The sequence below is a fragment of the Tamandua tetradactyla genome, chromosome 23, assembly GCF_023851605.1.
Source record: "Tamandua tetradactyla isolate mTamTet1 chromosome 23, mTamTet1.pri, whole genome shotgun sequence".
Taxonomy (NCBI): domain Eukaryota; kingdom Metazoa; phylum Chordata; class Mammalia; order Pilosa; family Myrmecophagidae; genus Tamandua; species Tamandua tetradactyla.
In genome coordinates this window covers 52,545,773-52,563,056 of record NC_135349.1, presented here as the reverse complement: position 1 = coordinate 52,563,056, position 17,284 = coordinate 52,545,773, and the positions used below count along the sequence as shown (strand labels likewise).

At 42.2% G+C, this 17,284-nt stretch overlaps 1 protein-coding gene across 5 annotated transcripts in view; it reads left to right on the top strand.

The window, feature by feature from the left end:
* C23H16orf96 (chromosome 23 C16orf96 homolog) overlaps positions 1-17,284 on the top strand; it is a 97,966-nt gene that overhangs the window by 74,271 nt on the left and 6,411 nt on the right. For 4 of the 5 annotated variants that reach the window (XM_077141930.1, XM_077141933.1, XM_077141929.1 and 1 more), the window contains 4 exons: positions 11,365-11,483; positions 12,194-12,256; positions 15,686-15,778; positions 17,085-17,265. In XM_077141930.1, the coding sequence (XP_076998045.1) occupies positions 11,365-11,483; positions 12,194-12,256; positions 15,686-15,778; positions 17,085-17,265 (456 nt within the window). Of the gene's footprint in view, positions 1-11,364; positions 11,484-12,193; positions 12,257-12,615; positions 13,749-15,685; positions 15,779-17,084; positions 17,266-17,284 lie in introns of those variants that run through there. The other variant, XM_077141934.1, reaches the window with a different exon arrangement.

The window sequence follows — 17,284 nt, the reverse complement described above, 5'->3', positions numbered from 1 at the left end:
ATATATACAAAAAAGCAATAAATTTCAAAGCACAACACCACAATTAGTAGTAGAACGTATTTCAGAGTTTGGCATGGATTACAATCCCACAATTTTAGGTTTTTACTTCTAACTGCTCTAAAAGACTGGAGGCTAAAAGAGATATCAATTTAATGATCTGGCATTCATATTCATTTGTTAAATCCTATCTTCTCTGTATAACTCCACCATCACCTTTGATCTTTCCATACCTCTCTTTAGGGGTGTTTGGGTTATGGCCATTCTTAATTTTTCATATTGGAAGGGTCTGTCACTAATATGGGGTGATAGAACTATCTGATGTTCTGAAGAGGCTGGGGTGGGTTTCAGGACTTATCTGGACCAGGGCCCCATCTGGAGGTTGTAGGTTTCTGGAAAGTTGCCCTAGGCATGGGACCCTTGTGGAATCTTATATATTGCCATAGGTGTTCTTTAGGATTGGCTGGAATAGTCCTGTTTGGGGGTTGGCAGGTTATGATAGGTAGCAAGATTCAGTGACGCTTACATAAGAGCAACCTCCAGAGTAGCCTCTTGACTCTTTTTGAACTCTCTCTGCCACTGATACTTCATTAGTTACACTTCTTTTTCCCCTTTTGATCAGGATGAAATTGTTAATTCCACAGTGCCAGGTCTGGATTCATCTAGGGGGTGACCTTTTGTGTCTGGCTTCTCTCACTTAACAAAGTCTTCAGGGTTCATCCATGTAGCCTGTACGAGAACTTCATTCCCTTTTGTGGCCAAATTATATTCCATTGTATGGATGTACCACATTATGTTTATTCATTTATGGGTTGATGGATATTTGGGTTGTCCCCACCTTTTGGCTATTGGAAATACTGTTGCTGTGAACTTTGGTGTACAGGTATGTCTTTGAGCCTTCAATTCCTTTGGGTCTATACCCAGGAGTGGCATTGCTGGGTCATATGGTAATTCTGTGTTTAACTTTTTGTAGGGATGATGGATCTTGATGTCTTCAGATGGTTCAAGGAAAAAAAGGATATAAATACATGCGCATGTGTGGTTAAAGCAAACATGGCAAAATATTACAAATTGACGAATGAAGGACATGTGATTATCCTTTGTACTACCCTTGCAATTTTTCTGTAGGTTGAAAAGTTTTCAGAATAGAAAGTTGGGAAAGGGATAATCTGGGGGCATGCTGTGCATTTCCCATTGCTTCAGCTCAGCAGGAGGTCATGTGGGGATGGTCCCTTTAGGGTCATCAGGGTCCACCAGTGTAAAGGGGTGTTTCTCCCCTTACCAGTAGTGAGTAATCTGTGGGGTGACACTTTGGCACCCCATGGAAGTCCATTCCCACTGGCCATTCTCCTAGTAGATTCCTCATCCATTGAGGATTTTTGCTTGAATCAGTTTTCATAGGGATTGCAAAATGTTGATCTTCTAGCACTAGTGTTGCTTCTTCTACATTCACCAGCTAGAATTCTATAAAGGAGAGCTTTCTATTCCTGATCAACTTGAGCTCCTTAGCTACACTGAAATGTGATTTCTACAGAAAAAAACAGGGACAATAAGAATTATTTCTTTAATTACCAGTTTTCACTGTAAGATATTGGTTCAATAGCCACCTCTAATAAGTGGTGGGAAAGGAGGGTGTTCTAGTTTGCAAGCTGCCAGAATATGATTTACCAGAAATGGAATAGCTTTTTAAAAAGGAAAAATTTATTAACTCGCAAGTCCAAATTAAAGCAAATCTATAGAAATGTCCAATCTAAGGCATCCAGGGAAAGATACCTTGGTTCAAGAAGGCAGATGAATTTCAGGGTTCCTCTCTCAAGTGGAAAGGCACATGGCAAACGTGGTGACTTCTGCTAGCTTTCGCTCCAGCTTCTTGTTTCACGAAGCTCCCCCGGGATGTTTTCCTTCTTCATCTCCAAAGGTCTCTGGCTATGTGGGCTCTATAGCTTTTTCCAAAATTGTTCCCTCTTAAAGGGCAAGCAATCCCATCTTGAATGGGTGGAGACACATCTCCTTGGAAACCATCTAATCAAAAGTTACCACCCACAATTGGGTGGGTCACATCTCCATAGATAATCAAATAACTCCCACCCAGTTGAAAATAGATGGTAATTAATATTTTAAAACTTTAACTTATGTGTGAGACTAAAGTAAAAAAATTTTATTTGGTTCAAAGTTTATATTTTGATTAGTGCATTTCCTAACATAACTTATGTGGACAGCTTAATTGAATATCATAGTTCATAAAACCTTGAGTAGGGCCTGAGATTTTGTAGGTTTGTTCAGAGTGATGCCCCGATAAATCCCAGAGTGATTTGAACAGTGAATAAAAAAGCATTTGCAAAATCCCCTTTGGGGAATGGTGAGAAAGGGGGAAAATTCAAAGTTGAATTCTTGATATTCTCACAAGCAGTGGGGACAACCAAAGCAATAGGCTGAGCCCCCAATATTGGGGTTTGTTCATATGAAACTTAATCCCACAAAGGATAGGCTAAGCCTACTTAAAATTAGGCCTGAGAGTCACCCCCAAGAGAACCTCTTGTGTTGCTCAGATGTGGCCTCTCTCTCTTAGCCAACATGACAAGCAAACTCACTGCCCTCCCCCTCTCTACATGGGACATGACTCCCAGGGGTGTTGACCTTCCTGGCAACGTGGGACAGAAATCCTAGAATGAGCTGAGACTCAGCATCAAGGGATTAAGAAAACCTTCTTGATCAAAAGGGGGAAGAGCAAAATGAGACAAAATAAAGTGTCAATGGCTGAGAGATTCCAGAGTCGAGAGGTTATCCTGGAGGTTATTCTTACACATTAAATAGATATCACCTTTTTAGTTAAGCTTAGTGGAGAGGCTGGAGATGTAGAGCTGTGTTCCAGTAGCCAAGTTTCTTGAAGATGATTGTATAATGATACAGCTTTTGCAATGTGACTGTGTGATTGTGAAAACCTTGAGTCTGATACTCCTTTTATCTGCCTTATCAACAGACGATTAAAACATATGGATTAAAAATAAATAAATAATAGGGGAACAAATGTTAAAATAAATTTAGTAGATTGAAATGCTAGTGATCAATGAAAGGGAGGGGTAAGGGGTATGGTATGTATGAATTTTTTTCTGTTTTCTTTTTATTTCTTTTTCTGAATTGATGCAAATGTTCTAAGAAATTATCACAATGATGAATATACAACTATGTGATGATATTGTGAGTTATTGATTATATAACAAGAATAGAATGATCACATGTAAGAATGTTTGTATGTGATTATGTTTCATAAATAAAATTTTAAAAAAGTAAACTTTCCTGAGAATGGCTTTCTCTCTCCTGATAAACTGTCTTTGCTGGGGAAACTCCTACCTAAGAGGGAAGAAGTAAAAGAAACTCATGAAATGGATCAGGTGGACCTGGTGGACTTTGATCCCAGTCAGGAAAGATGATGCCATAACAGCGGAGAAGCAGATGACAACGAGCATCACTGCAGAGATGGAGTTCAGGGTCAAACCTCTTAGTTGGGGCCAGTGAATAACACTCCCTACTGGCATTTTATATATGCAGCAGTGAATAACTGAAGGACTGTAACCATAATATGTTCACTACTTGCTATTGTTTTTAACATTCAATCACAGTAGTGTTTTAAAAGTTAAATGAAGAGTAAACTCAAATATGAAATCTAAAAGAAAAGAAAGAATGGAATGATCATATGGTAAGAATGTTTGTGTTTGTATGTTGGCATGTTTAATAAATTAAAAAAAAGAAAAGAAGGAATAGCAAAAAAAAAAAGCTTCCACCCAGCAATATTGAATGAGGATTAAAGAACTTGACTTTTCTGGGTACACAAGATTCAAACCGGCACAGAGTTTCTCTTTTTCATGTTTATTTTTTACTTTCCCTTTTGTGTCAGGATGAATCGTGGATTTTGATTTTCATTGTTGTACAGTCTGGTTGCATTTCTCTAATGGTTAATGTTGTTGAACATCTTTTCTTGTGCTTGTTAGCCATTTATAGATCTTCTTTGGAGAAATGTCTGTTGAAATCTTTTGCCCATTTCTTTCTCTCATTTTCTTGAATTCGAGAATTGTAGGTTTACAGAAAAATCCTGCAGAAAGTACAGAGTTCCATATGCCCATCTCTCACGCAGTTTTCCCTGTTATTAACATTTTGCATTAGTGTGAACCTCTATTATGATTGATGAAACAATATTATTATAATTATGCTATGAACTGTAGCCCATAGTTTACATTTGAGAGATGAACAGGGTTTACTGTTTGCGTTGTACAGTTCTATGTTTTTTTCTTATTTTTATTCTGGTAAAATGTATACAACCTAAAATTTACCTGTTTAAATTCAAATATACAGTTTAGTGGTGTTAATTACATTCACAACCTTGTGCTTCCATCACCACCATCCATTACCAAAGCTTCCTGTCACCCCAAACAGAAACTCTGTACCCATTCAGCATTACCTCCCCACTCCCTAGCTCAACCTCAGCCCCTGGTAACCTGCACTCTAGTTTCTGACTCTGTAAATTTGCATATTCTTATTATTTTGTATAAGTGAGATCATGCAACATGTGTCCTATTGGCCCTTTTTTTCTTTTTTTTTCTTTATTAATTAAAAAAACAACAAACGAACATAAACATTAACATATGATCATTCCATTCTACATATATAATTAGTAATTCACAATATCAGCACATAGTTGCATCTTCATCATTTCTTAGAACATTTGCATCAATTCAGGAAAAGAAATAAAAAGACAACAGAAAAAGAAATAAAACGAAAACAGAAAAAAAAAAAGATTAAACATACCATACCCCTTACCCCTCGCTTTCATTGGTCACTAGCATTTCGAACTAAATTTATTCTAACATTTGTTCCCCCTTATTATTTATTTTTATTCCATATGTTCTACTCGTCTGTTGACAAGGTAGATAAAAGGAGCATCAGACACAAGGTTTTCGCAATCACACAGTCACATTGTGAAAGCTGTATCATTATACATTCATCATCAAGAAACATGGCTACTGGAACACAGCTCTACATTTTCAGGCAGTTCCCTCCAGCCTCTCCATTACATCTTGAATAACAAGGTGATATTAAGGTGATATTCTTAATGTGTAAGAATAACCTCCAGGATAACCTCTCAACTCTGTTTGGAATCTCTCAGCCATTGACACTTTGCCTCATTTCCCTCTTCCCCCTTTTGGTCGAGAAGGTTTTCTCAATGGTTTGATGCTGAGTCTCGGCTCATTCTAGGATTTCTGTCCCACGTTGCCAGGAAGGTCCACACCCCTGGGAGTCATGTCCCACACAGACAGGGGGAGGGTGGTGAGATTGCTTGTTGTGTTGGCTGGAGAGAGAGGCCACATCTGAGCAACAAAAGAGGCTCTCTTGGGGGTGACTCTTAGGACTAATTTTAAGTAGGCTTGACCTATCCTTTGTGGTGTTAAGTTTCATATGAACAAACGCCAAGACTGGGGGCTCAGCTTTTGGCCCTTTTTAAAAAACATTTCTTTAAATGCGAAATATAACATTGATACAGAAAAGCAATAAATTTCAAAGTACATTTTAACACGTAGTTATAGAACAGATTGCAAAGCTTGTATGGGTTACAGTTCCACAAATTCAGGTTTTTCCTTCTAACTGCTCCAAGACACTGGGGACTAAAAAGAAATATCAATATGATTCTCTAGTCATACTCATTTGTTAAATCCTAACTTCTCTGTCATAACACCTCCTTTTATTTTTATCCTTCTCCCAATCTTTAGGGATTTGGGGGCTGTACCCATTCTAACTTTTTCATGTTGAAAAGGGGTGTTAGCAATATGGGATAGGGGGACGGAACTGGTTGATGTTCTTGGAGAGACTGGCGCCTCGGGGTTTCAGGGCTTAACTGGCCTAGGAACGAACTGAAGGTTTTAGGTCTCTGAAAAGTAAACTTAGTGTGTGAAACTTTTATAGGATCTCAGACAGAGCCCTGGGTATTCTTTAGGGTTAACAGGAAAGATGCTGGTTGGGATTTTTGGCCCATTTTTATATTGGGCTGTTTGTCTTTTCGTTATTCAACTGGACTTATAAATGTTCAACATGCTTAATCAATGGTAATTTATTTTGTCCTCAGATTGTCTCATTTTTGGCCTGTGGTAACCCCTATAAGCTGGTTTCCTGTCCTTTTGACTTGACACTCTAGTTTTGGATAGCTTCCTTGCTTTCTAATATGAGAGGATGTTACAAGTTCATCTTGAATATTCCCTGCCTCAGATCTAAATCAGCCATTTCTCCATGGAGTCTTAGTTCCTTGTAATCGAGAATGGTATTTAGAGACCATAATCTGGACACTGGAAGCTTTACTCTCTAAAAGCTCGCAAGTCCCAGTTTGGAAAACAGGCTGGCATTTTCTCAGAGGAATAGACATAGAGTTACAATATGAGCCAGCAATTCTACTCTGCTCCTAGTTATGTACCCAAGGGAAATGAAAACATACATCCATGCAGAAACTTGTTCACAAATGTTCATAGCAGCAGAATTTCTAATGGCCAAAAAGTGAAGACAACCCAAATATCCATCAATAGATGAATGGAAAAATAAAATATGGTCTATCCATACAATGGAACATTATTCAGCCATAAAAAGAATGAAGTACTTTATATGTTACTACATGGATGAACCTTGAAAACATTACACTAAGCTTAAAGTGGTTTCATGATTTCTATATAATTTTAAATGTGCATTCTATTGCTGTATCTTCAAATGCAAAGAAAAATTAATTTAAAAATTGTCTTCCTCATTAACAACTGTTTTTTCTGGAGCTTTACATGAAATAGTGTTCTCTTCCATTAAATGTGACCCTCTTTACATTTCACTTCTATTTCTGAGCCTGGGGATGGATAGGCGACCTGCTCCCGGGTGCAGCCCTTCCCCTCCACCACTGCTGCTATCTGTGGTTGCTGCTTCCTGTCTGGTCCAGGTCTGGGGACCTGCCGCTCAGCCACTCCCCCACTGTCCCCCTGCAAGCCCCCCCCCCCCACTTCTTCGAGGCGTGGGGATGCTAGGGTCCCAGGCCAGTGGCTCAGCAATGCCTCTGGGCCTGAAGCTATTCCAACTGTCCCACTGGACTTTAACTTAACGTCACACAGTTCAAAGGTAAAATTATTAAGAATTTTAAGACAGCGACAGTAGAGCATTAAACTACCTGGGGCCTTTCTTTCTTTTTTATTAATTTTTCATTTTTTTAAAAAATATAACAACAAACACAAACATTCTTAACTTTTGATCATTCCGCTCTACGTGTGTAATGAGCAATTCACATCATCACATAGTTGCATACTCATCATCATGATCATTTCTTAGAACATTGCCATCAATTCAGAAAAAAAATAAAAAGACAATAGAAAATATTCATACACACCATACCCCTTACCCCTCCCTTTCATCGATCACTAGCATCTCAATCTAAATTTATTTTAACATTTGTTCCCCCTATTATTTATTTTTATTCCATATGTTTTACTCGCCTGTTGATAAGGTAGATAAAAGGAGCATCAGACACAAGGTTTTCACAATCACACAGTCACATTGTGAAAGCTATATCATTATACAATCATCTTAAAGAAACATGGCAGGAAATCAAGAAACGAATCCCATTTACAATTGCAACTAAAAGAATAAAATACCTAGGAATAAATTTAACTAAAGAGACAAAAAACCTATATAAAGAAAACTACAAAAAACTGTTAAAAGAAATCACAGAAGACCTAAATAGATGGAAGGGCATACCGTGTTCATGGATTGGAAGACTAAATATAGTTAAGATGTCAATCCTACCTAAATTGACCTACAGATTCAATGCAATACCAATCAAAATCCCAACAACTTATTTTTCAGAAATAGAAAAACCAATAAGCAAATTTATCTGGAAGGGCAGGGTGCCCCGAATTGCTAAAAACATCTTGAGGAAAAAAAACGAAGCTGGAGGTCTCGCGCTGCCTGACTTTAAGGCATATTATGAAGCCACAGTGGTCAAAACAGCATGGTATTGGCATAAAGATAGATATATCGACCAATGGAATCGAATAGAGTGCTCAGATATAGACCCTCTCATCTGTGGACATTTGATCTTTGATAAGGCAGTCAAGCCAACTCACCTGGGACAGAACAGTCTCTTCAATAAATGGTGCCTAGAGAACTGGATATCCATATGCAAAAGAATGAAAGAAGACCCGTATCTCACACTCTATACAAAAGTTAACTCAAAATGGATCAAAGATCTAAACATTAGGTCTAAGACCATAAAACAGTTAGAGGAAAATGTAGGGAGATATCTTATGAAACTTACAATTGGAGGTGGTTTTATGGACCTTAAACCTAAAGCAAGAGCACTGAAGAAGGAAATAAATAAATGGGAGCTCCTCAAAATTAAACACTTTTGTGCATCAAAGAACTTCATCAAGAAAGTAGAAAGACAGCCTACACAATGGGAGACAATATTTGGAAACGACATATCAGATAAAGGTCTAGTATCCAGAATTTATAAAGAGATTGTTCAACTCAACAACAAAAAGACAGCCAACCCAATTACAAAATGGGAAAAAGACTTGAACAGACACCTCTCAAAAGAGGAAATACAAATGGCCAAAAGGCACATGAAGAGATGCTCAATGTCTCTGGCCATTAGAGAAATGCAAATCAAAACCACAATGAGATATCATCTCACACCCACCAGAATGGCCATTATCAACAAAACAGAAAATGACAAGTGCTGGAGAGGATGCGGAGAAAGAGGCACACTTATCCACTGTTGGTGGGAATATCAAATGGCACAACCACTGTGGAAGGCAGTTTGGCGGTTCCTCAAAAAGCTGAATATAGAATTGCCATACGACCCAGCAATACCATTGCTGGGAATCTACTCAAAGGACTTAAGGGCAAAGACACAAACGGACATTTGCACACCAATGTTTATAGCAGCATTATTTACAATTGCAAAGAGATGGAAACAGCCAAAATGTCCATCAACAGACGAGTGGCTAAACAAACTGTGGTATATACATACGATGGAATATTATGCAGCTTTAAGACAGGATAAACTTATGAAGCATGTAATAACATGGATGGACCTAGAGAACATTATGCTGAGTGAGTCTAGCCAAAAACTAAAAGACAAATACTGTATGGTCCCAATGATGTGAATCGACACTCGAGAATAAACTTGGAATATGTCATTGGTAACAGAGTCCAGCAGGAGTTAGAAACAGGGTAAGATAATGGGTAATTGGAGCTGAAGGGATACAGACTGTGCAGCAGGACTAGATACAAAAACTCTAAAATGGACAACACAATAATACCTAATTGTAAAGTAATCATGTTAAAACACTGAATGAAGCTGCATCTGAGCTATAAGGGTTTTTTTGTTGTTGTTGTTGTTTTTGTTTTTTGTTTGTTTTTGTCTGTCTGGTTGTTTTTTTGTTTGTTTTTACTATTATTATTACTTTTATTTTTTTTCTCTACATTAACATTCTATATCTTTTTCTGTTGTGTTTCTAGTTCTTCTAAACCAATGCAAATGTACTAAGAAACGATGATCATGCATCTATGTGATGATGTTAAGAATTACTGATTGCATATGTAGAATGGTATGATTTCTAAATGTTGGGTTAATTTCTTTTTTTTCTTTTTTCTGTTAATTAATAAAAAATAAAAAAAAATTTAAAAAAAAGAAACATGGCTACTGGAACACAGCTCTACATTTTCAGGCAGTTCCCTCGAGCCTCTCCATTACATCTTGACTAACAAGGTGATATCTATTTAATGCGTAAGAATAACCTCCAGGATAACCTCTCAACTCTGTTTGGAATCTCTCAGCCATTGGAACTTTATTTTGTCTCATTTCGCTCTTCCCCCTTTTGGTCAAGAAGGTTTTCTCAATTCCTTGATGCTGAGTCTCAGCTCACTCTAGGATTTCTGTCCCACGTTGCCAGGTAGGTCCACACGCCTGGAAGTCATGTCCTACACAGAGAAGGGGAGGGCAGTGAGTATGCTTGTTGTGTTGGCTGGAGAGAGAGGCTACATCTGAGCAACAAAAGAGGTTCTCTCGGTACCCAGGGCCTTTCTGAGCATGGGGCCATGTGGTCTGTGCAGGTGGCCTGCCCACAACGCCAGCCTTGCATCCAGAGGAGGGAGAGGGGCTGTGTTTCCCCAGAGGGTCCAGTAAACAGATCTCTTTGATTGGTGAAGGCAACCAACTGTGGAATGATCCCTGTTTGGAAGTTACAATTCCTGTGGGTGAAGCTCCACTAGTTACTGGAGAGATTTGAGGAAGCCTGGTTCAATACCTGGCAGCTACTCAGTAACTGTAGCTGAATGCATGGATTTTAGGTGAATGGCGACCATTGGGAGAAATGTTTCTCTGGCCTCTGGGCCTGTAATTAAGCTGTGGGTTAGGTTTTATCTTTTGGAGTCAGCAACTGATGGTGTTTCTTTGCCTTGGCTGCTGGGAAGCTCACTTTGCAGCTCCCCCCAAGCCATGAGGCCTTGCATGTATTAGGGGGGTGTGCTGGTTTGAAATAATGTATGTCCCCTAGAAAAGCCATGTTTTAATCAAAATCCCATTTCATAAAGCAGAATAATCCCTATTCAATACTGTATGAATTAGATCACCTCCCTGGAGATGTAACCCAATCAACAGTGGCTGTTAATCTGGATTAGGGGAGATGTGTCTCCACCCATTTGGATGAGTACTGAAAAGTTTCTGGAGTCCTATAAAAGAGGAAACATTTTGGAGAATGAAAGAGATTCAGAGAGAGTAGAGCAGAATGACATAGCCACAAGAAGCAGAGTCCACCAACCAGCAACCATTGGAGATGAAAAAGAAAAATGCCTCCCAGGGAGCTTCATTAAACAGGAAGCCAGAAGAAGAAGCCAGCAGATGATAGTGTGTTCACCATGTGCCTTTCCAGATGAGAGAGGAACTCTGACTGTGTTAGCCATGTGCCCTTCCACTTGAGGGAGAAACCCTGAACTTCAGTGGCCTTCTTGAACTAAGGTACTTTCCCTGGAAGCCTTAGATTGGACATTTCTATAGACTTGTTTTAATTGGGACACTTTCTCAGCCTTAGAACTGTAAACTAGCAACTTATTAAATTCCACCTTTTTAAAAACCATTCTGTTTCTGGTATATTTCATTCCGGCAGCTAGCAAACTAGAACAGGGGGTATGGACCTTAACCCAAGCTTTACTGTTTTTCCTTCCCTTGACTGCCTCATTTTGTTTTGATCTCTTTATACTCTGCAGAACTGTGTAGGGTGCTTCTCTGGGATGAGGCAGGGTGTGAGTCAGTTGACTAGACCCTCTTTTCTCTTCTTTGGCTGTTGACAGCTAGTCCAAAGTGATCTGGATCCCATGAAGAAAGAAATGGAAGAGGTTTGGAATATTGTCAGGAAACTGCTGATCGAGGGCCTCCGATTTGACCCAGACAGTGCTGCAGGCTTTAGGAGGTGAGTGCAGGGGGCCCCCTGAGCCTTTCTGGGTGGGGGCCCTCTCTCCAGGGAGGAAATGAGGGCATCCGGGGGATTCTGGGAAGGACTGGGGTGGGGAGCCTTCCCATCTTGGTAGTGGGGGTGGGTGGGTGGAAGCAGGGCGGGACCGAGGGCACAAGGGGTCATATGGGTCACTGTCAGGGGTGGATGCTCTGACCCCAGTGACGGAAGGGCTTCTGGGAGAGGTCTGCTCCAAAGCCTGTTAGCCCCAGATGAGGAAACCTAGGCTTTTGGCAGAGAGGAGTCAGCGAGGTTGTAAAGCGGGTCTAGGAGACTTTAAGCCCAGGATCAGCACCTGGACAGCACCCTACGCAACCATGGGGCGGTTTCCCTCCTCACATCACCCCTCACACTCCCCCAATGCCCACCCTTCAGGAATCTTCCAGAAGCCCACCGATTTCAAAGACCATCCGTGGTGTTTGGGTTGGTGACACAAACCATAAGCACTTTTATCTGCACCTCTGCCCCATGAGACCCCAGATAAAGGGTGGGCAGGGGCCCAAGGAGCTGAGCTGGGTGTAGCCCTGGGGTGGGGGGCCTGCAGAAGGAATCCTAGCACCAAGGCACAGACAGACCTGCGGCCCCTCCCCACCAAGCCCTGCCTGGGTCTGGGAAAGGAGGGTCTGCCCCAGCTGCCCAGCTGATGGAGCTGGATTGATACCTTGCAGGAAACTGTTCGAGAGGGTGAAATGTATTTCCTGCGACCGGCCCGTGGAAATGGTGACTGGCCCGTGAGTACCACCACCGCCTCCCCACGAGGGGGCGCCTTCTCCTTGGGGGGCCCACCGGGGGTCTCCAGAGGCCACTGCGCGTGTGCCTGTGTGCATCACTCTGTAGACGTCCTTCCTCGTGCATCCGTGTGCATCGACCCACGGGCACCACTTATGCACACTCCTGTAGACATCATTTCATTTATTCCCCAAGGGAGTCCTGGGGCTGGGGGCATCTTCCAGGACATCCGTTCTTCTCTTGAGCAACCCTCTCTAGTGCCTGCCCTGGAACAACTCCAAGAGAAAAGGGTGTCATCATCGCGAGGGGAAGCAGAACTCACTGCTGCAATCTAACAGGTTTTGTTCTGCACTGCCCACAGGAGAACAGCCCCCGCCTTGGCAGTGCCCACAGCCTCTGCGGTGCCTGCCCGGCCCTGGCTGCCCGCCCAGGCCAGCTCCCGTCGCACAGGGGCTTTGGGGCTCTGTCCAGAAGTTTTCTTTCAAACCACTGATGTCATTGCAGCTTTATTTATAATAGTCAGAAAATTGGACGTTACCCCAAGTCCAGCAATAGGGAGATGGGAAATGAACTGAGGTAACTTCTCATCAGCCTCTGGAAACGGCACTGCAGCACACACTATCGGGTATAATGCCCCATGTCCGCAGAAGTGTGCAATATCCACGCTGCCCAGGGCGGTGGCCACTCGCCCACATGACTGGTGAACCCCTGACATGTGCTCAGCATGACTGAGGAACTGAAATTTTAAATTTTATATCATTTCAATGTCAACATGCATGGCCTTTCAGATAGCGTTGTGGAGGAATATTGAACGACTGGGAATAATGCTCACAATGAATTAAATGAAAAAAGGAAGTTTCAAAGTAGTAGGTATACTGCGATCTTATTTCTGTAAAAAAAAAGTACAGAAGCGTGGGAAAATACTGGAAGGACACGCATCAAAATGTATGCAGTTGGTTATATGCTCTGTTGGTTCTACATGCTTTTTAATGCTTCCCACAGTTTTGACAATCAATACGTATTTAAAATTCTGTTGTGGTTTCACATACACACAGTTAAAACACAAATTTTAGTTGTACAATTCAGTGGATATTTACAGGTGCCTGTGAAACCACTACTCACATCAAGATGTGAAACAGTTATTGCTCCCTGGGAGGTTTATAGGTTGTTTTGTGCTTGTTTTTAAATTTTGTTGAGGTAAAATTCACATAAAATAAAATTAACCATGTTAAAATGCCATGTTCAGTGGTAGTTTGTACATTGACACTGTGGTGCAGCCATTGCTTCCATCTAGCTCCAAAACATTTTCCACACCCCAGAGAGAAACCCAGACCCATTCGCATCCCTGGGAACCACTAATCTGCGTTCTGTCTCTGGGCAATATGGGTTTGCCAACCTTGGGGTTTTGTTTTTATAATTAGAAATGTGTCTTTTTTATTTTTTCTCCTTAGCATTTTTTTAAATTAACAAAAATATATATAACACCAAACAAAAACGCAAACATTCTTATCTTTTGATCATTCCGTTCTACATATATAATCAGTAATTCACAATATCATCACAAAGTTGCATATTCATCATCATGATCATTTCTTGGGACATTTGCATCAATTCAGAAAAAGAAATAAAAAGGCAACAGAAAAAAATTCATACATGCCCTACCCCTTACCCTTTCCTTTCACTGATCACTAGCATTTCAATTTAAATTTATTTTAACATTTGTTCCTCCTATTATTCATTTTTATTCCATATGTTCTACTTGTCTGTTGATAAGGTAGATAAAAGGAGCATCAGACACAAGGTTTTCACAATCACACTGTCACATTGTGAAAGCTATATCATTATACAATCATCTTAAAGAAACATGGCTACTGGAACACAGCTCTACATTTTCAGGCAGTTCCCTCCAGCCTCTCCATTTCCTCTTGGATAACAAGGTGATATCTATTTAATGCGTAAGAATAACCTCCAGGATAACCTCTCGACTCTGTTTGGACTCTCTTGGCCATTGGCACTTTATTTTGTCTCATTTCGCTCTTCCCCCTTTTGGTCGAGAAGGTTTTCTCAATCCCTTGATGCTGAGTCTCAGCTCATTCTAGGGTTTTTCTCAATCCCTTGATGCTGAGTCTCAGATCATTCTAGGATTTCTGTTCCACGTTCCCAGGAAGGTCCACACCCCTGGGAGTCATGTCCCACGTAGAGAGGGGGAGGGCAGTGAGTTTGCTTGCTGTGTTGGCTGGAGAGAGAGAGGCCACATCTGAGCAACAAAAGAGGTTCTCTTGGGGGTGACTCTTAGGCCTAATTTTAAGTAGGCTTAACCTTTCCTTTGTGGGGTTAAGTTTCATATGAACAAACCCCAAGATTGGGGGCTCAGCCTATAGCTTTGGTTGTCCCCACTGCTTGTGAGAATATCAAGAATTCAACTTGGGAAACTTGAATTTTCCCCCTTTCTCACCATTCCCCGAAGGGGACTTTGCAAATACTTTTTATTCACTGTTCAAATCACTCTGGGATTTATCGGAGCATCACTCTGGACAAACCAACAAAATCTCATGCCCTGCTCAAGGTTCCATGTACTTATGCTGTTCAATTAAGCTGTCCACATAAGTTATATTAGGAAATGCACTAGTTAAAATATAAATTTTGTACCAAATAAACAAAAAATGTGTCTTTTTTTAGATGGCAGTTTTTGTTAAATTTGTATTGTGGTAACACATATATAACAAAAGTTTCCCATTGTAACCATTATTAGGTGTGTAATTTGGTGGCATTAATTCCATTTTCAGCATTGTATGCTCCCATCACCACCACCCATAGCCAAAACTTTTCCATCTTCCCAAACCACGACTCTGCATCCATTCAGCGATAATTCTCCATTTGCCCTCCCCTAGCCCCTTGATCAGAGTAGACTATATCTCTAATCTACTTTCTGTCTCTATGAATTATCTCCTTCTAGACATGTCATATAAGTAGAATCATATAATATCTGTCCTTTTTGTGTCTTGCTTATTTCAGTCAGCATAAGTTTTTAAGGTTCATCCACATTGTCACGTGTGTTAGAACTTTATTCCATTTTATGGCTAAAAGAACATTTCCTTTGTATGGACAGACCACATTTTGTCTATCTCTTTGTCCATCGGTGGACACTTGGGGTGCTTCCACCTCTTGGCTACTGTGACTATGCTGCTGTGAACATTCATGCAAAGATGTTTTATGAAGTTTCCAGTTTCCTCCAGGCTCCTCAGACCCCTTTTGCGTTGACCTCATTGGTGGACGGTTCTGGAGAGAGTGGCCCGCTGGAGGATGGGCATATTCCAAGTCTCTCCTCCTTCCTCCAGCAGGGAAGGCTTTGTGGAGATGAGAGCTCGAGCCTCTGCTAGCCATGTGCGCCCCCCACCCTTAGCTGTGGCCACTGTCTTGTCTTCCCACAGACACCTCATCACCATTCGCAAAGCCCACCTGCTGTCGCAGCTGCGGCCCACCAGCGCCAACAGCTACGAGTACTTGCAGCGGCAACAGATGAGGTGAGCATACTGCAGGGTGGGGACCTGCCTCACGGAGAACACTCCAGACTCCCAGAGCCTTTTCCTGCAAAGATCTGTCTGGAGTAGTGGCCAGCCATCTGCCCGGGAGACTGCTTTGGTCTCCTAGGGCTCCCGTGCAAAGCACTGCAAACTGGGTGGTTTAAAACAACAGAAACGATTGTCTCTTGGTTCCAGAGGCCTGAAATCTTTAGGGTTGACTCCTTTCTTGCCCTTCCTAGCCTCCGGCAATCCCTGGGCTCTGATCTCTGTCTCAGTGGTCACATGCCCTTCTTCCAGTGTCTGTCTTCTCAGAAGGTCACCAGTCACATTGAATCGGAGCCCCCCTGAATCCAGTTTGGCCTCATTTTAACTAACCACATCTTCAAAGACCCTATCTCCAAATAAGATTACATTCAGAGCACTGGGAGTTGGGATCTGAGTGTGTCTTTTTGGGGGACATGATTCAACCCCTAAAGGAGACGTTCCAGGAAGTGGCTTGGGTGACAGATGGATGAATGAGATGACCCCAGAGGTGAGACACTGTCATATTGGTTAGATGTCTATCTTAAGCCAAGAACTGTTGGGTGCTTTTGTGGGAGGGTTTCTCCTTTAAGTTGTGTCACTCCCTGTGGGCTGCAATGACTGTCCCCACTTCACAGAGAGGGACGTAGCAATGACTGTCAACCCCCATGGGCCCTGGCTCCATGCTAGGTGCTCCGACCAGCCTGGCCCCCTGAGGTGTGTGCTAGCATCATCCCCATTTCACAGTTGAGGAAACTGAGCCTTGGAGTAATTGAGTAGCCTGGCCCCAAGGATGCAGCCAGGAAGTGGCAGCTCCAGCATCCAGACCAAGGCTGTGGCACTCCAGATCCAGCCCGTTTCCCACTGGCCTTTAGCCTTAAGTCCAAATCCCAGCTCCAGCCCTCCACATCCTGACATCCAGGGTTCCTGGGCCCTCCCAGAGCCCAGCCAAGCATGTGCCTCTGGTCAGGTGGGGGATGCCAGGGCCTCTGCCCCCCTTTCTTACCTGATTCCTCCTTGATGCGAACAGCATGCCTTTGGCAGCCAGATCACAAGCTGTGGCCTGGCTGGGGACTGGGGAAACATGTCTTGATTTTGTTCCCCTGTCCCCAACTCTACACGTCCAAATGCATACATCAGGCCCTGGGTGTCCCAGCTGTAGCCAGAGGCAGGCTGAGGAAATTCCAGTCTTCTGGGGCTGCTAGTCAGGCCCTCTGGCACAGCCTGAGGCTTCTCTGGGGAGGAAGTGGGCTCCAGGTGGCTGCTGATCCCTCATCTGCTCCAGGGAACAGCAGCGGCTGCAGCAACTTCAGAACCTTGGGGAGCAGGAGGAGAGCCTGGACGCCCTGAGTCCTCCAAGGGATTGGGGCGATGGCCCCCGAAATAACACTGGCCTCAAGCTCAAGCCCTATAATCTGTCAACGCTCTACCCCTACGGGGACCCCGAATTGCTTGATTATGACACAGTGAGTCCAGCTCAGCCTC